Source organism: Impatiens glandulifera, chromosome 1, assembly GCF_907164915.1.
Source record: "Impatiens glandulifera chromosome 1, dImpGla2.1, whole genome shotgun sequence".
Taxonomy (NCBI): Eukaryota; Viridiplantae; Streptophyta; class Magnoliopsida; order Ericales; family Balsaminaceae; genus Impatiens; species Impatiens glandulifera.
The window spans coordinates 128,877,431-128,902,776 of NC_061862.1; the positions used below are offsets into that span (position 1 = coordinate 128,877,431).

General features: G+C 33.0%; 2 protein-coding genes across 2 annotated transcripts; both read left to right on the forward strand.

Moving 5' to 3' along the window:
• Positions 1-1,305: 1,305 nt before the first annotated feature.
• Positions 1,306-2,059, forward strand: LOC124943048 (LOB domain-containing protein CRL1-like). Its single transcript, XM_047483618.1, has 2 exons — positions 1,306-1,584; positions 1,664-2,059. The coding sequence occupies exons 1-2, from the start codon at positions 1,306-1,308 to the stop codon at positions 2,057-2,059; spliced, it is 675 nt and encodes a 224-aa protein (XP_047339574.1).
• An 8,636-nt stretch (positions 2,060-10,695) lies between these two features.
• On the forward strand, positions 10,696-14,399 carry LOC124929563 (deoxyhypusine hydroxylase-like). The gene is made up of 7 exons (XM_047469961.1): positions 10,696-10,929; positions 11,104-11,237; positions 11,455-11,675; positions 11,783-11,921; positions 13,488-13,614; positions 13,879-13,997; positions 14,061-14,399. The coding sequence occupies exons 1-7, from the start codon at positions 10,770-10,772 to the stop codon at positions 14,109-14,111; spliced, it is 951 nt and encodes a 316-aa protein (XP_047325917.1). The 5' UTR covers positions 10,696-10,769; the 3' UTR covers positions 14,112-14,399.
• Positions 14,400-25,346: the final 10,947 nt, after the last annotated feature.

Here is a 25,346-nt window from a genome sequence, read left to right on the forward strand (position 1 = left end):
TGAAATTGATACGACATTGATTCCAAATTAATTATTGATTTTAATTTCTTCTAATGAGTCTATATAGAAATACAACAGTTAAGAATTGTTTTCCCCTATTTTAAAAAATAATTTATAAAATTCAAACTAAAAATATATAAATTGAAAAGTAAAATATGAGTATCACTCGATCCCTTGGCCAACAAAATATGTTGAGAATCTTTGATGGAAAGAGAAACTCTGAATTGTAGGGGAAAATATGTTCCCATTCAGAGCTTATTGAAGCATTTGATAATAACCACAATTTGGATGCAACAACCAAAAGTGTCCTAAATTTTCTTAAGGAACGAAGCAGGACGAATCTATGTAGGGGTTCGGTGGGCCGAAGCCCACCCCGAAAAAAAAAGTTATAAATATGACATTACCCTTAATTTCTTAAAAAAATTAATATAATTGATTGTTTTTTTTTTATCTAATTATTAAATAAATGGTAAAACTTTACTTTTATATACTTGTTTTTTTGAAAATTTTGTCGTTATTATTTTAAGTTCAACCTAAATTTTTTTTCAAACTCACCCATTCGAAATCCTGAGTCCGTCCCTGTACAGTGAAGTATTGAAAAGAATATGATCATTTCCAGGCTGAGAAGAGAACTAATGAGCCTAGAATGTGGGATTATCTATTTTCTAAGAAAGAGGTATGCACCAAAAGAAAAGAAGGGTCATAAGAGTGAATTGGTGATCATATTAATTATATTTTAAAATTTGTGTCGCGTTCAACATTTGTTCTAATAATACATGTTTTATATTTTTCAAATATATATTTATATATGTATATATATATATATATATATTAATTAAATCATTATTGCTTGCCATGTTTTCCCTTCCTTCTTTTGATGGGAAGGGGAGTCTAACAAATATTTAAAATGTAAAATTGAAGGCACTCATAAAATGAGCTGAAAAAATTAACCAGACAGGCAAAAACAAATGGGTTTGGTGAATTGCTTGGTCTTTTGTCCTTAAGGATATGTTGATGATCAATGGAATCTTAAATAAAGGGAATAAAAGAACTATTATTGATATAAGAGAGGACAAAATAGTTTATGTACACAAAATAATATTAATAATAATAATAATAATAATGCAAGATGTCCCCCATTAAGGCTACCAATTGCAATTGATTATTCACTAAAATTGAATCCAACCCCTCTTTTCTCTAATGTATATAATAAGAATGTTAATGATACTTCTTCTTCTCATCCAACCTGGCTAAGATATCTCTCCTCACCAAATTGATTAATACATCTCCCTTCTAAAGAGAAAAATGACTGGCTTTGGATCTCCCTGTGGTGCTTGCAAGTTCTTGAGGAGGAAATGTGTGAGGGGTTGTGTTTTTGCCCCTTACTTCTGCCATGAACAAGGACCTTCCCATTTTGCAGCCATTCATAAGGTTTTTGGGGCTAGCAATGTCTCCAAACTCCTTTCACATATTCCTGTGGCTAATAGATCTGAAGCTGCGGCCACCATTGCCTATGAAGCTCAAGCCAGGCTTCAAGACCCCATTTACGGTTGCGTTTCACATATTTTTGCTCTCCAAAAACAGGTATCGATTTTCGCCTTACTAAAAAATATTCAAAAGTTTAATTTTGTTCTTTTAGTCACTAATAAATATTGATCAATAGGTAATGACTCTCCAAGCACAACTAGCATCTATGAAGGAACATGCATCTACTACCCTTATTAATGGTCAAGGCAATTGCTGGCCAACACAAGATTCTAACAATATGGTACCCCGGTCATGCGATGATTTTTCTAACTTGATATTTGGTTTGAACCATGGAATCTCGACCACCAATCAAAATACCTCAATTGGAAATGATTATGGCCATATGGAATATCAAAGTTTTCATCAACAAGATGAAAATACCTCTTCTTTTGGTAGTTTTGAGGAGGCTTCTCATTACTCCATGGATTCTCTTGAGCAAGATATAGGAGGAATAAACGAACGCCAGTGGCCTACTTTTCATGACGACTCCGATGAACTTCAATCGATACCCTTTCGCTATATTCACCATTGAGGAAAATTTGGAGAGTTGTCATTCAGTAATAATAATTATGTGTCAACTTAAATGGGAAAATCTTAATTTTTTGCTCCAAAACTTACTAGGAACTAGAACTGAGAAGGAAAAAATCCACAATATTATCACTACTATATATGTAACTATGTTGATCTTTGAAAATGTTTGAGGAGAATGAATGATCATCTCTCAACACGTGACACAAAAGTTCCAAAGTTTAATTAATTGCCAATTTACCATCATGGTGTCTATCGTGCTAATTATTTATTATCTGCTTGCATTAGTTTCATTTGTTGGATTAAACAATATGAAAGAAAAAAAAAATTAATGGATGGAGTTTAAGTGAGTTAACATATGCATGCAAAATTTCTATCCTTGTCAATAAATTTAAGGGATTATGGTTGATTGTTATTTAAACAAACTTTTATTTAAAAAAATAATAATTAAAAGTAATTTTGAAAAGGTAAATTATTTTGGTAAAAAACTTAAAAGATAATAATATATAATAATAAAAAATAAAAATAAATAATAATTGAAATATTTTAATATTTTAATAATGAATTGAGTAATGTCAATATAAGAAATTTAATTAAATAATGATTAATTATAATTTTATTTAAAAAGAACACAAATCAACAAATTAAATTTATTTATAAATTTATACCTTGCATGCAACATTCTCTCAAGAATGGTTTGATTCTCTTTTATGCAATTTTATTATTTTATTTTAATATTTTGTTTGATACTTTTTCTTTGGGATCCGGGGTGATTAAAATGATTCCCGTGATTTTTTTTTTAAATTAATCCACAGAGAAAACTAAGTCCTTTTCGTTGATAGGGTTATGAGCATTGCAACTATGAAAGGATTTTTTACTTTAATTTTAATTTCCAACTAGAGTATTTTTTTTTTGAAGAAATTTGAAATAACTTCAAACAAAATGTAAAATATCTATAGAAAATATCTAGAAAAAAACATCATCTTGTAACAAAAACCAATAAATGGTTTGCCACAATAATAGCTAAACCCCTAGGAAAAGTAGGAACTGAAAATTTTTAACAGTTTTCCCACTTATATTTTTTTAGTTAGATAGCTTTAAAGTCTTTTGATAGACAATTAGTTTAAAAAATTAAAAGATAAATCTGTCAATCAGCCATCTCTATCAAATAACCTTTAATTTCCTTAATTAGATAAAAATAAATTGGGTTATTTGAAAATTTGTTAGATAGGTCTGAAAATTCAAATAGTTAATTAAATAAAATTAATGTCATGGAAAACTTTATTTAAATTACATAAATTAATTTTATTATTGCAATCCATTAATTATTGTAAATACTAAAATTTTATCCTACCAATTTAAAATTTTAAAAATCAAAATAATTAAAATTAGCATGATTAAACAATTAATGTGAATTATGAGTAGTAATTAAATCTCAATTAATTAAAATAATGGTCAAGAAAAATGAATAGAATAATTTGAAATAAGTTATATTCATTTTATCTCAAATTAATTTCAAGGAGTAAAAAGAAACTAAAATAAATAATTTTGGATAAATGTTTTATTTATTTTATTCCAAATTTATTAAAAAAGCTCCAAAAATATAAAAACAAATAAAAAATAGGAAAAATAAATGTTATGTCTATTTAAAATATTTTGTAGGTTGAAAACAAAGTCAAAGAGATTAAAAAAATTAATTTCAAACAAGCCCTAAAGCTGAAAAATGATTGTGATCCGCTACAACCGAAATTGGGAGAATTAAGTGCAACAAACCCTACAACCATCGAATGAGTGTCAAAACTTCATCCAACGAATAATAGAGGCCATATAGACCACTGCAATAGAATAGAAGCGCTTATGTGCAACACTAGATCAACTAACGCATACCTCAATGTTGTTAGCCTAAACGCGAAACGAACATCCAAAACAAACGGAATGTGAACGGAACGCCCAGGTGTTCGCGCTTTGGCCAGAAACAACGTCGTTTAAGACTCCCTCGACACTCAAACGTGGAAGAAGAAAACGACGTTGTTTCCCCTAGTTTGTCTTCTTCCTTGCGACGAACAACCATCATCATCGACCGACACTTTTAATTTTTCAAAAGTGGAACTCGACTGATACTCAACCAAATCAGTTGATTCAAATGTTGAAATGATCACCCTAACACGATGATCATTTCACCTACGATCATAAGCTTCATCATCGCCTATATCAATCAATTAGATGAAGAACAAACAAAAGCCATTAATGACGTTTTGACTGAAATTCGATCCACTTGGTCGATTAACCGACCTTGTGAGATTATAAATAGCTCCCTCTAGGAAAACTGAAGGCAAGTATCACAATTCCAAGCCCATAATCAATCCCATACAAAATCCGTCATTAAAATTTTCAAGCTTTTCTTAAAAATTTCGAAAGTTTGTATAAGGCTGTAAAGCTCTGATCTGGGCATTTATGAAGCTTTTAAAATAGTTTATGAGTGCTCTCTAACTCACAGTAAGCTCCAATCATGTTGTAATTCAATTTATGAATTCAAGTTGAGATTTTTACATTTTAGTTTGACAAGTTTTATATATTGCTTGAGTGTTCAATCTCTTGATTTGAAAATGACCCTGAGATCATTTATAAGCTTTTATTTGAAATTAATCTGAATCAATCGATCTAAATCAAAAGTACCCAAATTCGATTCTAAAAATTTTTAGAATCGGGTTTTTGTACTTGGTTTATAACTCAAGAACAGTGACCCAAAAATCTTTCCAACACATTAAAATTAATCTCGATAATGTTTGATCAAAAATTAAAAATTTTATAATAATGAAAATTTCATTTCTTGAATTGGTTAAAATGAACAGTCAATGTTCATGTTTTGGTTTTATTCGATCTTATGAGGTATATGGAAGCTATTGAAAATCTCATTACACTTCATTTGACCTTAAAAAATAAAAACGTGTTTTTTACAGCAAAACTGTTTAATTTGAATGGAACATCATACCGATATAATGATACATCAAGATGATGTTATAAATAATCTTTAGGACTAGACGAAACTCACCATGTCAAAATCATTAAACTTGCATTTTTATGTTTTGACGTTCGATAGAGGGCTCGACCTGGGTTCAATTTCTAACTAAGAAAACATAACCCTTCATTGCACCCGACCGATAAAAATCTAGCTTGGTCTTGATTTTGACCGATAAAACAAGCCCGAGATGGTTTACGACCGAGGATTCCTAGCCCAGGACTAAGAGCTTCCCGCAACTCGACCAAGAAATCCTCGCACCCGACCGAGGATTCTTAGATCAAGACCAAGAGCTTTCCGCATCTCGACCGATGACTCCCCGCACCTGAACGAGGATTCCTAGCCTATGACCATGAGCTTCTTGTACCTCGACTGAGAGTTCCGCACACCTGACCAAGAAGCCTCGGCTCATGACCGAGGGGAGGGTTTTAGCCCGAGACCGAGGAATTAACACCCTCAATTGAGAAGACCGGTACTAGGGTGTGTTTGTTTGGGATTTTTAATTTCAATTTTTTTTTTTAAATTGGAAGCCCCAAACATTTTCTAAAAATCTAAAAAAAAATAGAAAACAACTTCTAAATACTTTTTAGAATATTTTCACAAAAATATTTTGGTAAGGCAAATTTATTTCTAAATTCTAATGCCTTAAACTAATATTTTTCAGGTATTTTCCTCACCAATCGTTAACATCAATCGCAATTACAAACATTTAAATATTATTTCAATTTTTTTTTTGGGGAAAATATTATTTCAAAATTTTAAATACAAGCAAAACATGTGTTTGCTAGGACTTGAAAAATAATTGGTTAAATAAAACGTAAAAAAACAATTTTTCAAAAGTAAAGATCTTTTTAACGGGTACGGAAGATATAATGTGTAAGCTCTTTCTCGAGTATCACCAAACACCGAACTTAAAAAAAATTCTGGTCAAATATACGTTCGTACACGTATACAAAACGTTTTATTGATTTTAAATTAAAAAATTAATTGGCGACTCTTTCATTAAACAAATAATCTTTTAAATTAATTATTTTAATTAATCTAAAATACAAATTTCTCCTAATCAAATTATGATTTAATTATCCTAAATCTAAAAGTTTGTTTAAAACTTGATCACAAAAATTAATTATTGTTAGAATTAATTTTAAAATATATTTTTTGTATGAATCTTTTAAAATAATATTTTATTAAAAGATTTTCGACTGACAAATCGAGGTTTAAATTTCTTGAACATCGAGTTTTTTTAGGACAAGGGGTTTCTAAGGGTTGCTCATATAAGGTGAAATTTTTTATTTATAAGTAGTTAATTCTTATTAATTTAAATAAAGAGTTAAATATTAAGATTTAATTTTTAAATAATACAAAATAATATCTAAAAATTAAAATAATTAAATTAAAATCTACATATTAAATAATATATAAATTTGTAAAAATTAAAATTTTCATGAAAATTTCCAATAATCTTACAATTTATTACATTTAAATTATAGAACAAAGTAGCCCAAAAAAACCCTATTAATCCGAATTCAAAATAGAGAAATTCAAGTCCGAAACTTAATACCTGAATCCGCAAATATAACACCGAGTATAGAAATCTTCAGACCCTAAGCAGATTGTAACCCCCGAAAAACTATTTAGTTCCGTGGAAGTTCGGGGTTTAAGAATTTCATCATCGATTTGCATGTCATGAATCTTTTTTAAAATAAAATATTGTTTTAAAAGATTTTAAATAATTCCTAACAATTATTTTGAAAATTAATTAAAAATAATTAATTTGGATTCAAATTTAAATAAACCGGGAATTTGTAGTAATTAAATTACAATTTGATATTTTAAAAATCTGTTTGTTTAAATTAATTAAAGATAATTAATTTAAAAGATAGTTTATTTAAAACAGAGTCGCCAATTAATTTTTGAAAATCAAAAAAATGACATACGTGTACAAACTTATTTTTAGTTAGAGTTTTTTTAGTTCGTAGTTTGGTGATTCTCGAGAAAGGACTTCTGCGCTTCATCATATGTAACTGTTTTGAAAATGATCTCTACTTATAAATTTAGCTATTGAAATTTGTTGTATAACGTTTTATTTTAACCGATTATTCTTCCGGTCCTAGGAATGCATATGTTTGTACGTATTTAAAGAATTGTAACAACAATTATTTAAATGTTGGTAATGTCTGATACACTGAAGTGTAATGTCATTTAAAAAATAATGTAACGTCATATATACTGAACTGTAATTTCTTTTACACTGAACATTAACGTTATATAAAACTCAATTAACTTGTATTTTTTACTCAAATATAATTACAACATACAACATGTTCATACAAACACGCGAAATATTATTCCCACAAACATTATCTTTGGGAAATATTTGAGAGGACAAAAGTGATGTGAAGGAAAATTGAGTTGAGACTATATCATTCCCAAATTGTTGTTGTCATGTTGTGTTGAATTCCTAAATTGTTGTTGTTGTTGTGTTGAATCCTACACTATTTCTGTTGTTGTCGTATTTCCCTAATACAAACAAACAATGAAATTTGTATTTTTAATGTAGTTTTATAACAATTTACAAATATCTAAATAAAATCACATCTCATAAACTAACCTTATTTAGACCCCTTTTGTTCATAACTCTTTTGATGGAAAAAAATTTACGTTCTATTAGTGGTCGACCTCTAGCCCTTACTCTCACGGGAGAGTGTATCAATTGTGTTGGTGCAGAAGGTGCTGGTGCAGAAGGTGTATGTTGCAAAAGTGTATGTGCAGAAGTTGTTGGTGGAGAAGTTGTGTTGTCGAATATACAATAAATTTTCCATTCACTTTTTTCACCACTTCAGCCAAATAAAAGTATTATGATCAGATTGTGCTGTAATCTGTTGGAGCTCTTGAATCATTGGAGTAAGATAGTTTTACCGATTTCTTTTAATATCACTTATATCAGAATCATAAATGTTATTGATACTTTGATAACCTCTTTTTAAATCTTTGCACCATCGTTCCAATATATAATTAGTTGGAACCTTATTCAACTTCATTCTTCTCAAAACCGCCAAAATATGCATACACAAGATTCCTCTAAACTTAAACATTTAACATTGACAGTTTATAGAAGTCTCCATCGGGGTGAAATGCACATTTACTAAAGTATCTCTTGAATGTTCTCCATCAATACCTAGTATGGTCTCCACCAGTCCAAATGTAATTGTTATCCCATCGTCTTCAAGCATGGAGGTGTCACAGAACATCAACCATTTCACCTAATTTTAGAACAACTTAAAAATGTCGTTAATATATACACTCTAAAGTGATTTTCTAATGAATACCCACTCACAATTGGAATAGTCGAACTATAAGACTGAAAATTTATTTTTTTTCCTTCTCTATGTTCTTCTTAGGGCCTAGTCATATTACTCTACAAATTGCTTTATGAATGTTTTATAATGAATAAAGTCATCAAAAAGCATTCATAGATTCACTTATTTGAGATGTTGACATGCTTGCCCAAAAGTGGAATTTAACATACACATGAATCAATTTAGTATGTTCTGCGTGCAAGAAGTTCATTCAAATATTGTCTTGCAACTCAAACTCATCTATCATTTTTAGCCAATTATCTTCAAACTACTCGATTGTGATTGAGTTATGGAAAATGTTCTTCAATGTCTTTTTAATACTTTTATAATGAGCATGTGAAGATAATTTGGTGGGAGTCTCTTCATTATATTCCAAAGACAAAACGATGATGGGTGTTCGGAAATACATTTTCAATTACAATGGTCATTGATCGACATTGATCAGTAATTATTGCATTTGTGGCACGTTCGTTCATACATGTCAACCAAGTTTTGAAAAGTCAGATAAATGACTCTGAATTCTCATTGGACAGTAAGTCACATCCTAGCAAAATCGATTGTCCATGATGATTACCCCGATAAAAGGAGCAAAAGGCATATCATAGCGGTTTATCAAATATGTTTGTGTCAAATGTGATGACATCCGAGAAGTACTCATAAGAAGACATGCATCTTACATCAGCCCCAAACACATTGAGATAGAAATCTAAAGCTCATACTTTTAAGCTCTTTTTGATAGGAGAAAGTTATGATTTGATCATAGTCTAACTATGATTTGATCAAAACTAAAGAAGTGCGCGCGCACTGATTTTTTTTTCTTTTTATATTATTTTCACCGTGACATATTTTATCCACATGCCTGTCAGGTAGGGGAGTTGCTGCCCCAGCGTCGCTCTCCTATCATCACTCAATATTCATATAGAAGTAGACACAAAATTGAACTTTTTTAGTCCCTCAACTTTGTTTTCACTTGATTTCTTATATGAACTTTGTTTGTGCTTGATTTTTTCAAATTGGACTTGATCTTTAAAGAGCTAGGATAGGGATAACGAAGTTGAGAATAAAAGAGAAGTCACAAATCTCACGTGGCTTGTCACTTGTGCAAGAGAGAAATAAAAGTTATATTAAAAAATAATAATAAATTTTAAAAAAAATTCGAATGTTTGGTAAAAAAAATAATAAATTAAAAAAAATGTCCCGAACATGGTCCATATTCAGGATAAAAGTTTGATATGTTTTATCGAGAAACACTATGGTTCAGGACAAAAATGTCCCGAACATGGTCATGTTTGGGACAGGACAAAAATTTCTCGAACATGATCATTTTTTTAATTTAATATTATTTTTTTAAACATGTTTTTTTTATTTCTCTCTCATACACACGTGAGAGACCACGTAGGATTCTAGAGTTTTTTTTGTTATAACTTCGTTGACTAATCCCACCAAGGTAGTTCAATGGTAAGAGTCACTTAAGAGATCAAAAAGGTTACGGATTCAATTCCATTTGAAAGCGTTTTGAGTTTAAGCGATAGGTCATTGACCAAATCATTTCGCATCTTTAAATTGGGTTTTGCCTATTATTGTTGTCTATATGATAAACGCAAAAATTAGCTCAGATACTTTTATTATGTTTTGTTTGTTTATTTATTTTAAATTCATTTAATTTATTTAAAAATGAGATGAATTAAATGAAACATATAATCAAATATATGCATAAACAAATTTAATTTATAAAAAATAGAATAAAATTAAGTAAGAATAAAATGATAAAAATATATATAAAAGAAAAAATTATAGAGATTTTTGTTCCAATTGGAGTTGAAAACAATTAGATTTAGAGAGTTTGATACATAAAACTTAAAAGATATTAATATAAAATTATAAAAATTAATAATAATTTATAAAAATTAATATTTTGATTAATAAATTAAATAATATAAACTAGATTAAAGTAAAATAATTTTTTATTTTATTTTTATTATTTAAATAATATAATCCTAACAAAATCATAGATGAAATCAATTATATAATTGTGTATAATAAATATACTTAAACAAGATTGGTATTTTTTTGTAATTGATGAAACCACACCAAACAATCTAATATATAAAACCCTCGAGTAGAGCATATATGAAAAGCCACTTCTCTACAGGAAAGATTGAATTTTCAGAACAAATTTTAGACGAGTTCTAGTTTGAGGATTCAAATTGAAACAACTGTTTTGTATTTCTCAAATATTGCTGTCGCCTTTGACGTGATAGTTTGTTTTGAATAGGGGTTTTCAGCTGTGGTTGCACTCTGCTCTGTTGAAGAAGAGAAAGCGAAGCTCTTTAGAGATGACTATGTTAGTGAATCAGTTTAAAGTGTCTATGGAGACAGAGAAGTTTCTATGCCACCGTTTGATGGATCAAAGCCAGTCAATTTCCGAGCGTTTCAGAGCTCTCTTTTCTCTTCGTAATCTCCGTGGGTCTGGCCCTCGCAATGCACTCATATCTGGTTACTTCTCTTTCTCTATATATCTAGACTAGTTCTTTGTCATGGGTCAGTTTCCTTTTATAAATTGACAGCCTTTTCTAAACCCATGATTTCAAAACAATTAAACTGCAAATTGTAGATGTGATGATGATGATGATGATAGAATAATTTGATTTTATTTATAATTCCTTGCAGCAACAAGGGATCCTTCAAATCTTCTGGCCCATGAGGCTGCGTTTGCTTTGGGTCAGATGCAAGATGCAGATGCCATCCCTGCTCTGGAAGCGGTTCTCAATGATTTTTCTTTGCATCCTATAGTTCGACATGAGGTAATTTTGGCATTGTTTCATGAAGAGTTTGTAAAAGTAATATATAAATATATACTGATCACTTTTGAATTAACTATGTTTTTTTGTTGCAGTTAGGGTTCTTGATTTAGTTTTAGAACTGATATGTTATAAAAGCAATCTTGTAATTGTTACATTTCAATTTAATATCAATTTTAACAGGCTCTTACTTGCAGTCTTTTGTTTATCATTGTAACAGGCTGCAGAAGCACTTGGTGCAATTGGTCTAGATTCCAATATTCCTCTTTTGAGGAATAGCTTGGTATTAGATCCAGCTCAAGAAGTTCGAGAAACTTGTGAATTGGCTCTTAGCAGAATCGAGGAAATGAAGAATAGTAAAAATTCTATAACAAATCCATCACCTTTTTTGTCAGTTGACCCAGCTGCAGCTGCATGTTATTCTTCTTTGGAAGATTTAAGGTTTGCCAATGCAAGACTCTCTAGTATAAGTGTTTTGAATCTTGGTGATGTGCAATTTTGGTTATTATTATCATTATTATTATTAAGGAAGTTTTTCCTATTTACAGGGATCTTCTTCATAATGAAGACAAAAATATGTATGAGCGTTATGCTGCACTTTTTGCCCTTAGAAACCTTGGAGGCGATAAAGCTATTGCTGCTATTATTGGCTCGTTGAGCTCTAAAAGCGCTCTTTTGAAACACGAGGTTGGTGAAAGCCATTTTCTTAATTCTATGAAGTAAATGCAGTAGACTTTCCTGTAACTCTTCTTGAAGCATAATTCCATTTGGTATTATCGAATACATAGAAACATATTCATGGAAGTTGTACCTGAATCGGGTTTTCTTTCATGACGATGTCCTTGATGAGGGTCTAAATTGTTATCCTACCAGCTTTTCCCTTTATTTGGCTGGATTTAGAACTTCTTGTCTTGGCCAAAGGAATGCGTACACTATCCCAAGTGAAGATATACATCAAGTTAAACTCTTTAGCATCTCAATTCTCCAAGGCCTTGTCTATTTATCTGCTTAAACATATAAAGTGTCTATTGCCATAATTTGTTTTCTCCCACACATTCCTTTTATATATGGTGACATGCATTCGTATACATTATGTTTTCCTAAAGTGGCTATCAAGTCCATTTGCTTTATTTTCTTTTCATATAATATTTATGATTAATTTTCCTTTTTGTAAGTAGTTTATAAGCTTAAGGAGAATAAAGAAAATTATGCTTTTCGTGTGGTTTGAGGAACCTCCGGATAGTTTGAGTTATCATATCGTGTTATGGTTGATAGAGACACACGTGACTATTATTACTTTCAACTCGGTACAATCTTTGAGGACAAGGATTTCATAAGGGGGAGCATTGTCACGGATTATTTCTATTCCTTAAAGCCACCGTCCATTTTATGTAATAGTTTAGGCCTATTAGGAGTAGTAATATAATGTATAAAAATTAGGGATATGAATATGATTACGATGAATGTTGAGCTTTGTAGCTGCAGGCACACTATGTTTCCCATCCCTTTTCAATCTTATCTCACCCTACTTACCATAATCTCATCTCCATTCTAACACAATCATCTCATCTCCTTCTTGGTCTGACTTTAACTATCACAAAAGGAAGGGAGAAAAAGAGAGTAATCACTCAGGATGGAGATTGTGATATCACTAAAACCAATAATATCTTCACATCACGATTTTCCTCCTCGAAAGAGGCGCCTTTGAATAGAACATTGATATCACTATTTGGAAACTGATATTTGATCAAATAAAAATCTATGGTACAATCACGTTCCCATTGTAATATGCCAAAGTTAGAATTGTAAGCGACTTTTTTTCTCGTTTGGTATAGATCATTGATATCACTATTTGGAAACTGATATTTGATAATAAAAAAAATATCTATGGCACAATCACGTTCCCATTGAAATATCGCCAAAGTTAGAATTGGAAGCGACTTTTTTTATTTCTAGTTTGGTATAAAATTGGTTTTAGATATCTGGATCATAGATTATAGTGTGATTTTTTTACTTCATTAGTTTCAAAGATGATTTTCTATACACCATGATCTAGGTTATAGTAGTGTGATTGTAGCTTCATATGTATAAAGATAATGATCCATATTATTTTCCACATCATTGACATTTTCTGCAAACATAACAAATATAAATTTTATCAGATCATGATTCGGATCATAAAATATGATACAAATAGGATTGGTATCTTCATAAGAATCTTTTATGTATCATTTTTTGACAAATATATTGCAGGTTGCTTATGTTTTGGGCCAATTGCAAGATAAGGCTGCTTCAGAAGCACTTTCCAGGATTCTTATGGATGTAAATGAGCACCCTATGGTTAGGCATGAAGCTGCTGAAGCTCTTGGTTCTATTGCAGGTTCAACCTATATTTTCTTAAAAATTCTAGTGGGATATAACTCTATATAAAACTGCTTTTGCTTGGGTAATGTAGCTTTTCAAATTGACTAATATATAAAGGGATCTCTGCTTTCTGAACTTGTGCTGTAAAATAAACATGTTGAAATGATTTGTTGACGAAACGTTCATTTTACTATACAAATGTTTTTCCTTTCCAAATAAATCTCTCCGAAATGTTGTATATATCAACATGTTGAAACTTTTTATCTTATTGTTTTTATAGATGAGCAATGTATAGTACTTCTTGAAGAATTCTCCAAGGATCCTGAACCAATAGTCTCTCAGAGTTGTGAAGTGGCCTTGAGCATGTTGGAGTTTGAGAAAGAGGGAAAATCCTTTGAGGTAATTATTAAAGACACCTCTTTATGAAAATCCCTTGATTCTAATATTTTGTTTTCTTCGCAGTTTTTTTTCATGCAGACGCCTCAAATTTCAGAGCCAAGCACGATGTGCTAGCCGATCTTGTGCCCATTTCATTGAAGGGAATGTCTTCTTAATGAACTAGATAAAATTTTAAAATAATTAACCTTATTTACTTGTTTATGAAGAACTGAAAAAAAGAAGAAAAAGTGTCTCCTAATTCATAAGAGGGGTATATACACCAAAAGGATATTACATTTGATTTTGTTTTTTGTTTTTGCTTAAGGAATTAGTTAGATTAAATAGCTTATTCGGTCAAAAAGAGTTTATATGTAATATTAAGTTTTTATGGACCTAGTTACTTTATATTTATATATATATATATATATATATATTTAACAAAATTTTATTTCATTTAAGCAATGATAAAGTAAAAAAATGTCTTTCAAAATGAAGAACAGGATTTCCCATGGGATTTTGTCCCTTCCCCAAAGCATAGTGAGATTCCCATTTCTCCATGACATTGAATATATGATAAATTAATTTATGTAAAATTGTTTCATAATTGTCTCCATAGTGAGGTTGTGAATTTCATTTTTGAACTATTGGCAATCTACAAATAATAGGCTTTTTAAGATTGACCAATATTCCTTATCCAAATCTAGTAAACTATTGCACCAAACATACATAAAGATTTTAAAAAAATTATTTCTTTTTGTTTCTGTAATTAACCATTCCTTAATATTTTGTCATTTTTCAATACCATTAGTCATCATCATACACTTATTCACTTTCCTCCAAACATCAATAACAAACAAAATAATACATTTAATGTCATGTTGAGAAACCTAACATTAAACGTGTTAAGACTTGGACTATTAGCAAACTAGATCATTTCATCTCAACACCTTATTGAATTGAGAATTGACCCCCAAAAACTCTAGTTAAAAAAAAAAAATAAAAGAAAATATGTATTTGTAATGGTTTAGTTTTAGCAGATTAGATCAAAATGTGAGATTACGATACACCCAGAATAAATTATTATTAAAGAGATTATAACATAGATTACATCGTGACACGACAGACTATGATTATAACACAAATTTATATAACACCTCGGTCTCACGAAATTCTAACAGATATAGAACTGAGACTGAAATTGATGCTCTCTAAAGTGCTTGGTTACACTTTTAAGTAAGGTTCAACTAGGTAATATTAATATTTTGTTTTGAGTCTCTAAAATATTGTTAAAATATCTTTTAAATTGTATTACCAAAATATCAATTTTTCTTTTCATGATAATCTTATTTTCTTATATATCAAAATTATTACATAAAGATATAGTTTCTTTTTATTCAATCTTTTTCTTTATTTGTACCACACCATTCAGAACAACTCAATCAAAAGGGAAGATCAGGAACCTGTTCTGATATCCTCTTCTAGAGGGATTAATTGTGTTGATAAACATGTTAATGGACAATTGAAAATGGATACTAATCAGACAACAAATGAGAGTCAAATTTCTATCATCAGAAAGGATTATGCTGAGGAGGATCATTTGGTGGCTCAATGAGACCTAAATCTGCTAAAGCAAAGAGAAGAGCTAAGAAAAAGAGTCAAAAGGGATTTAATGAGGAGGAAAGCAGGGAATCGAATACGATGGAATATTAGAGGACTGAATGATCATCTAAAGAGCAAGGAGAGCAAGGAGATTATTGGGGAGCACCTATCATGGGCATTTTAGAGATGTGAGAAACAAGGAACCAATTCCCAATATAACCTTGTTTGTCGTTTAGGTTAGTTTGTTCATTCATTCCCAAACCAATATAGTTTGTTTATTAATTTCCAAATTAATCTTGTTTATTATTCACACTACATTTTTTTTATTTTTTATTTATTTTTATTTTTTAAAATTAATTTATTTATTTACATTTAAACTCATTATATATATATATATATATATAAATTATTATTTTTATAAATGTGATATATTTAAATTATTATTTTTATAAATTAAATTATTTATATTTTGATATATATTTTAAATTATTATTTTATAAATTTTATTATTTAATATATATATATATCAATTATTAATTTATATAACCTTTTTAATAAAAAAATCAATAAGTTCACCAAACACTTCCATCAAATTTTGAGAAAAGATATTCGCTATTGCCATAACTAAGGATGCTAATTTGAAACCGCTTTGCAGTAACCGAACTGAATTATCCCGTTTGAAAGGTTTTTCCCCAAAACCAAACAGGGATGGAGCGGGAATGATATTTGTGTCCCTCTCCCCCGCCTCGATCTCATATCGATTCTATCCCAAACACTATAAACACAATTAAATATATAATATCATTATTATATTTATTTATTCATTATATTTTATAACAGTTGTAAGTTTATTTCTTTATAATAATCGTTTATATAATTTTATTGTATAATTTTTTAAAAAATATTTTATAGATAGTGCCCGCGGAGATTCTAAAAAATTTCCAAAATAAAAACGGGGCGAGCATAATAAATGTATTCCCCGTTCCGAACCGCCTCATTGTTATCCCTAGCCATAACAATATATTTAAATTATTATTTTTTATAAATATTTACTAGATACAATTTTTATTACGAGCAAACTAATTTAACTTTTTCATTGTATTATTTATGTACAACAAATTTTGTATGAATATTCTAGTTAATTTTTCATTGTATTGTTTATTCATAACAAATTTTTATTAGTGTTTAGTCTAATTTTTTTTATAAAAAATAATTTAATATATATATTTAAATATAAATAATTAAATTTATTAAAGTAATAATTTAAAATATATATCAAAATATAAATAATTTAATTTATATAAATAATAATTTAAAAATATCAAATTTATAAAAAATAATAATTTAGATATATATATATATATAATAATAATGAGTTTAAATATAAATAAATTAATTAATTAAAAAAAAAACTGAGTTTGAATAATAAATCATATTAGTTTAAGAATGAATAAAAAAATAAGTTAATTTAAGTAGTAAGGAATTGCTTTCATTTATATATAGAAATTTGTAAATGAGTCGATCATAAAGGCATGCTTGGTATATGATTATCTTGATAAAAATTAAATTATATAGATTAAATTATATTTACTATTTTAAACATATATAAATAATATAAATAATCCTCACAAAATTTTAATTAATAAATTGATAGATAAATTATGAGTTAATAAGTTGATCGAATGTGATTATTTGAATTTGTTTCATAGGACTTATTTTGAATAAAAACAAATATATAACTCCATCTTCATCATGTTATTTAAATAATTAAATAAAATATTAAATTTTATAGATATGAACAGATATTTTTATCAATTTAATATTTCAAAGAAAATAATAAATTAATCATTTTTCTAAAATACAAAGAAAAATGACATGACATCAATAAAGTAAATTCGTAAATAAAGGTAAAGAGAGTAAACCCAATAAAATAGGTAAACCAATTTATCAAGTTTTGTATCTATAATATACAATTTAATGACATGAATTCCAAGGAGAAGAGGATAGTAGATGCTTGAACTGAGGGAATAATCAAAAGAGGTCATTCCCAAAAATAATCTCAAAAATTTCAATTTTTATATTTAATTTTTTTTTTAAATTTGGACAATTTTATCCTTTTTATTATTTTTTTTAATCTTTTCTCTCCTTCATTTCACATTTCCCAATTCCACCAACCCACTTTCTCTCTTTTCCTTTCTCCTTCGACCCAACAGCCACTGCCACCGCCACCGGCATCACCTGCCACCACCCCCGCACCCATTCTCATCTCCTCGACTCACCAAGCAACACCGGTCACCTGCAACGCCGGAGGACGACGAGACCCAGCAACATCGCCGTGTAGACCCGACCAGCAACATCGCCTTCAAAATGGGTATGTTCATTTCTTTCATTCCCATTTAGCTAAAGAACACTCTATATGTTTGGTACGTTTGAAGTGCTGTGTTAAAATGTACGTTTGAAATGCTGTCAAAATGAGTATGTTTACTAAACGACCCACGATCCACGCACAACGACGACCCACGCACGATTGCGTCCCACACACGATTGCGTCCCACACAATCTAAGTGGCGTCCCACGCACCACGACCACGACCCACGCCACCCACAAACATTTGCGTCCCACGACCCACGCACGATTGCGTCCCACGTAATCTAAGTGGCGTCCCACGCACCACGACCACGACCCACGCACTATTGCGTCCCACGCACCACGACCACGACCCACGCACCCATGCACTATTGCGTCCCATGCACCACGACCACGACCCACACACCCACGCACTATTGCATCCAACGACCCACGCAATTTGCCTTTGTGTCCCTCGATAATACCACGCACCACACCACGATAATATGGTTTTGTTTACTACACTAACATTTAAATTTGTATCAATTGCAGATCTCACTTTATTTGTTAGTTGTTTTGTCCTATATGATGGAGAGTGGATGAAAGATGATGATGGTGTTAGTTCTTTTGACTCAAGTTCATTAGTAAGTGTGCCTCTATCCCTAAATACTACATATGACGAATTAACTGACATTGTCAATGATGTTATTCGTGTGAACAAATTGAGATATAATTTAGTGTTCAAAGTGAAGTATAATTTGGTTTTGAAACTCCTCCTCCTACTGTTATCCGATGTGATAGAGATGTGAAGTTCTATGTAAAAGAAATTTCGACTTCACCCCAAGAGCTTCACACTCCTCTGTGTGTATCTTTAGTAGAGAAGTCACTACCTTCACACCCAATTGATGAAAGTAAAATCCAAGGAGATGAGGTTCCTGAATTCCCTATATTTGAGTAGGATGTCTTACACAGTCAAAATGACATACACCATGCATATGAAGAACTAGAAGTCCCATGTTTGCGTCCGAGTGAATTGGTTGCTAGTACCCCTCCTTCTTTGACACCCCGGCAACTCATCACTTCCCATATGAGAAAAACATCCCGACATATTGAGTTGCTTGATTCATTTGAACCAATTCGGGTTGAAACACATGCTCAATTAACCCTTGAAAACGGATTGGAAGTGGGTACGTTTTTTAGGACAAAAAAGAACTTCAATTGAGGGTGCATAGATATGCGATGGCTAATCATTTTGAATTCAAAGTGGAAAAGTCAACAAAAGATCTTTAGTTTGTGAAATGTGTGAATGAGAACTGCAAATGGAGATTGTGTGCTGTGAAAGGAAAATTTCAGGAGATGTTTGAGATTCGAAAATTAGTAAATGAACACGCATGCTCAATTTTGACGAGGTAAGAGAATGTGAGGCAATCACCATCATGGGTAATTGCAGAGTGCATCAAACGTAAGTACATGGACCATCATTATGACCACATGTCTAAGAAAATAATGGAAGATATGCAGACAAATTATGGGTTTAAGCTGACATATAATAAGGCTTGGAGGTCCAGGGAAAAGGCTTTAATGGCGATGCGAGGAACTGTGGAGGAATCCTATGGAAAATTGTCATCATACATGTTCATATTGGCGAAGAATAACCCAAGTACTATAACTAACATTCAGACGGATGAGCAATGAGCATGACCACTTCAAGTATATGTTCATGTCTCTAGACGGCTCAATTAGAGATTTCAGGTATTGTCGTCCAGTATTGTGCGTCGATGCCAATTTTCTTAAGCACAAGATTGGAGGTCAACTATTGGTTGCGATTGCATTAGATGTGAATGAAAAACTATATCCCGTTACTTTTGGTGTCGTTGATTCAGAGAATAATAACTCTTGGACATATTTCATTCAATAACTAATAGTGGCAATTGGAGTAGTCCCGGATCTCGTCTTCGTATCTGATAGACACCAAAGTATTGCCAATGTCTTGTCCGCTGTTTCTCTAGAAGCACATCACGCTGCATGCAAATACCACATCAAAATGAATATTATGGCCAAATTTAAAACCGATAACTGCCACGTTGAGTTTGATATGGCTTCACGCGCATACACAGTGTCATAGTTCCATCACCATTTTGACAAGATCAAGACTAAGGACCATCGGATTGCTGCCTATCTAGAACAAATAGGAGTGGAGAGATGGAGTCGTGCCTTTTTCACTGGTTTGCGATATAGTCAAATGACAAACAATTACGCTGAGAGCTTTAATAGTTAGTGCAGGAATGCTAGGAAATATCCCATATCAACATTAGCTGATTATTTATGATTAACACTACAAGATTAGTTTCATAATAGAAGAGAAAAAGCTTCTAACCACACATAACATTTATCTCCATATTATGAAAATTTCTTACGTGAACAAGCCGAGAAGGCCAGATTCTACAACGTTAATCCACTTAAGTGTCACAACCTTCACAACCTTCACAGTTTAGTGAAAATCCGTCATAGTTGGCCCAACCTTCACCATCTTCATCTTTGCCACATTCTCTAGACAACATTTCTTTTGGTTAATTTGTATCTTTTGGTTAAATTGTATGTTTTGGCACAACCTTTGGCACCTGTAGCCGTTCTCTTTTGTGAGATTTTAATGAACAATGATGTTTTGTAATGCATTTTCAGGTGTTGGTTTAACATGTCAGGACTTGGCTTCATGTATGTGCATGTGTTGGTTTAATATCTGTCAGGTATTGTCTTCATGTATGTGCAGGTATTGGCGTGGGTGTGGGCATGGGCGTGGGCGTGATCTTGTGCCTGGGCTTGGGCGTGGGGCGTGGGCTTGGGCGTGGGGCATGGGCTTGTGCGTGGGGCGTGGGTCGTGGGCATGGGCGTGGTCTTGAGCGTGGAGCGTGGGGCGTGTGCTTGGGCGTGGGGCGTGGGCTTGTGCGTGGGGTGTGGGCGTGGGCGTGGTCTTGTGCGTGGGGTGTAGGGTGTGGGCTTGTGCGTGGGGTGCAAGGTTGGTGCGTGGAGCGCAAGGGTGGTGCGTGGGGCGCAAGTCTAAAGATAACAAATATTGATTGTATATCTATTCATAACAAATATTGATTGTATATCTATTCATAACAAAAATTGATTGTATCTATTCATAACAAAAATTGATTGTATCTATTCATAACCAAAATTGATTGTATTTATTCAATTTAGATTAGGGGTCTACAATTTGGTGGAATAACCTTATTGCCCATTTCTTTCTCCAAAAATTCATTTCTTTGGTGACCACATTTGATACATCCAATGACACAGTAAGGTATTCCAAATGCATAATAGTAAAAACACCACAGTCCCCACTTTTGGTTGTCTTTGGGACTGTTGGGTGTGGTATTATAGAATATGACATCTTCTCCAAGTTGAACCGCGAAAACCTGACCTTTTCGATAAAGGTGAATCCATGATCAAGCAAGTATGGAATCATTTCACACATTGGTTTCATGAAGTCGTCATATACATCCTTTGTGAAAATTTTCTGTTCGTAGTCATATACGTACATGCACCAATCTTACAGATGAATCTGGCACATGACCTAGTGCTTCTGCTTCAGGTTCATAGGTACATATATCATATCAACAAGATTCCAAGGATACAAATATCTTTCATCATCACCAATTACATATTTCATGAATGTTTCGTCAAACTCGAAGCCTGCAGGATTCGGGGCAAACATATGATAGCGCTTCGCGAACTTCTGAGAGAGATGAGAGTCAGCAATTGAGAAACTCTTTGGATATGTCTTAGGGAACTCCGCAACCCTTTGTTTTATTAGGTAACAGATTGCATCTATCTTCTACAAAAAAATATTGATTAAGCAAGAGCAAGAGTGGTGCATTTTGCGTGGGGAGTTTGCGTGGGGCGTAAGGACGGTGCGTGGGAATAGGGCGTGGATGGGGCGTGGTGCGTGGGGAGAATGCGTGGGGCTCAAGGGTGGTGCGTGGGCTTGGGCGTGTGGCGTGGGCTTGTGCGTGGGGAGAGTGCGTTGTGTATGGGGGTGGTGGGTTGTGCGCGGGGGTGGTGCGTGGGGCGCAAGTTCAAAGATACTTACACAAAAATAATGAACAAAATACTTACCATATCGTCTAATCATTTTTTAGGCGTGAGCAATCTGTTAAAAAAAGAACGATTTGCTTCGCAAGTAGTCAAATCCTTGAAGTCTTTATCCTTACTCTTCAATCATTTCTTCAATTCCTTCATCTTTTTCTTGTCATATGATAACATAGGATTAACCGTAACCGAATCATTGAGTTTAAACCCTTTCCCACCAAGGTCGGTGTAGTCCCCCAATTGTTTTGACTTCTTTCTTCAAAATGATTTTCCTTTAAATTGTGATGGAGACATTTATTTCACATTATCCTCCTTATTCTCCATAATCTCCTCCTTCTTCTTCTCCACAATCATCTCCTTCTTCATAATCATCTCCTTTTCCACCTCCTCCTCCTTCTTCTCCTCCTCAATATTCTCTATATTCTTCTCCTCCTCCTTCTCCTCTCCTCCTCCTCCTTATTCTCTTTAGTCTTCTCCTCCTCAATATTCTCCTCATCAAATTACAATTTGCGTGGGGCTTGGGGCGTGGGCTCCTCATCCTCCTCCTACACCTACACAATTAAAAAATCATATTAATATACATTTAAGGTAGGGTGGGCTAAGGTGTGGGTGATGCGTGGGCTAGGTCGGCGTGGAGCGTGGGGATAGTGCGTGTGTAGTGCGTGTGTGGTGCGTGGGGATAGTGCGTGGGTGGTGCGTTGTGCGTGGGCGTGGTGCGTGGGTGGTGCGTTGTGCGTGGGCGTGGTGCGTGGGTGGTGCGTTGTGCGTGGGGTGATGCGTGGGTGGTGCGCTGTGCGTGGTACGTAAATCTACCTTCCTCTTGGCCATTTCAGTATTCCTCTTCTTCGTGGCCAACTCCTTCTTGGCCAATTCCTTCTTCTTGGCCAACTCATTGGCCAACTCATTAGCCTTCCTCTTCTTGGCCAACTTCATCAGCCTCTCTTTCCTCTCATCCTTCTTTCTCTTAATCTCATCATCCTCCTTCCTCTTCTCCATCTCATCCTGCTTCTTCTTCTTCATCACCTCATCTTGCTTCCTCTTCTTCATCTCCTCATCATTCTTCCTCTTCATCCTTTTCTCAGTATCAAGTGCAATACATGCCTCTTCTTTTTCTTCTCATCTACCATTCTTTTGTTCATTTATTTCTTCCAATAATGTGATTATAAGATGTTGATTCTCCTTGATGAGCTTGATTTCAGTTTTAATCTCATTTACATCCTTTGTTAGCTCATCAAGTTTGGAATTAGTATGGGCTTGAGACACTCGATTGGATGCACAAGATGTAAAATTGTCTTCATTAGTTTGAGGAGTCGTCGCATAAGGGACTTGCTGAGAGTTGTCTTGGCTAGTTTCATCATTAACTTCAGGGAGCTGGGGACTAATAAGTCTCATCTTCTTGGCCGGCGGTTTGGGAGTCCTTTCATCTTTTTCATCTTCTTTACAACCTTCAATATTTCTCTTCCTCCCATCCAATTCAAAGAATTCATCATAAATGTTGCCTCTCATATCTTCAAAGTCGTCCCTAGAGTACTTCTGCTTCTCATCCTCAGACTCATCAATTTTGCTTAGAACATTGCACTTCTGGAGGGCTGTGTATACCTCCTGTAGGGAATAACTCTTGTAGGATGTATAGAACACTATTCTTGGCTTGTAGGATCTTGTCGTGTCCATTCAGCAAATTTGGGGACGAATGTATTGATAAACTCATAGGTCCACACTTGGAAGGCTAGTGCGAACCCATGCAAAGTATAAGCGACATCACAAATGCTTTTCTTGTCCCAGGTTTTCTTCTTGGCAAGTTATAATCCATATAGGTGTTTCATATCTTTGTCAATACCCTGCAGGGTTACTCTGAAGGAGACATTTTCCCATGGAAATTGGAGAAACATCTCTATGTCCTCCACCATTCGAAAGATTCTGAAACTTACCTTCCTCCTATTATCAGATGCGAACAGATATTGGTAAATGAGGAATATGAGCCCCATCTTCCATGAATCCTCCTTATCAGAGCATTCGACGAAAATGGCTTTAAACTCTTTCAGTCTAACATCCATTTTACCCTTAAAATATTTGCGGACAAGGGTGAACAATCTTCAACCACCATGTTTTCCACCAAAGGAAATCTGCCAAAGTTGAGGCATGTAACCAAGGCATAATCCTTCATGCCCCAGCAGACCTCCTCACCATTGACCAAGAACCTTATCTCCTTCGAATTTAAGTTGATTTTTCTGATAAGCATCTGATGGAGTATGGTTCCTGAAAAAAATAATGTCGAAACTTTGAATAGATACTGGAATTGGGTCTGCAAAACTCTATCCAATAGATTATAGTGAGTAAACATCTCCTTTATCTTTGCCAAGCTGATGTTAGTAGATTTCCATGAAACACGGCCAGTAAAATCATTAATAATGGTTTCGGTTGGTGCCATCTGCAAAGAAATAGTTGGGTTGATTAATGTCATATACACAATGTCAGACAGACAAAAACCAGGAAAATTTGAGTTGGCGTACCACGCAATTCAATTGCGTACCACAAAATCCAATTGCATTGCATACCATGCAATCCAATTGCGTACTACGCAATCCAATTGCATACCACGCAATCCAATTGCGTACAACACAATTCGATTGCATACCACGCAATCTATTTAGAATAAGCAAAAACTAGTCATTTCTCATCGTTTCAAACTAAAACCCTTAAACTATACATTTCTCAGCATTTCAAACTATACATTTCCCAACATTTCAAACTATACATTTCTTAGCATTTCAAACCTTAAACCCTAGAACCCTAAAACCTTTCATACTCAACATGCAAGAGAGGGAGGAGTAGTCGAACTAACCTGAGAAATGTTGGGCGAACGTCGGGGAGACGGGCTCAGCGTCTGGGTCTTGGCGATCGTCTGGGAGTCGGTCTGGAAACGTCTTGACGATACGATAGTCAGGCTCGAGGGGTTGCGCGTCGTCCTATAGTTCCAACGTCGGGGGGAGTCGGGGCTTGGTTTGAGGCGTGGGAGTCGGGGCTTGGCTTGGGGGGAGAATAACGGTCGCGGGGAAGAAGAAAGGGGGAAAGAAAACTGAGAAGGGGGAAAAGGGATTACGGAAATAAATAAAAAAATAATAAGTAAGGGTAAAACGGTCCAAATTTATAAAAAATGTTAAATTTAAAAATTGAAAATAGTAAGGTATTTTTTAGAATGACCCTCTTGAGGGTCATTTGATCAAATTTCCCTGAACTTATGCCAGAAACCAAATGTTGTAAACATGGTTGACAATGGGGTCGGGGAAGACATTTACTATTCTTTTCTGGTTCGGTTTCGTAAAATCCTTA

Excerpts from the sequence above, each read along its gene's own strand:
- LOC124943048 (XM_047483618.1), top strand. The coding sequence starts at position 1,306 with ATGACTGGCTTTGGATCTCCCTGTGGTGCTTGCAAGTTCTTGAGGAGG. Across the intron at positions 1,585-1,663 it reads TTTTTGCTCTCCAAAAACAG|GTAATGACTCTCCAAGCACA; the intron begins GTATCGATTTTC and ends ATTGATCAATAG.
- LOC124929563 (XM_047469961.1), top strand. The coding sequence starts at position 10,770 with ATGACTATGTTAGTGAATCAGTTTAAAGTGTCTATGGAGACAGAGAAG. Across the intron at positions 11,238-11,454 it reads ATCCTATAGTTCGACATGAG|GCTGCAGAAGCACTTGGTGC; the intron begins GTAATTTTGGCA and ends TCATTGTAACAG. Across the intron at positions 11,922-13,487 it reads GCGCTCTTTTGAAACACGAG|GTTGCTTATGTTTTGGGCCA; the intron begins GTTGGTGAAAGC and ends AATATATTGCAG.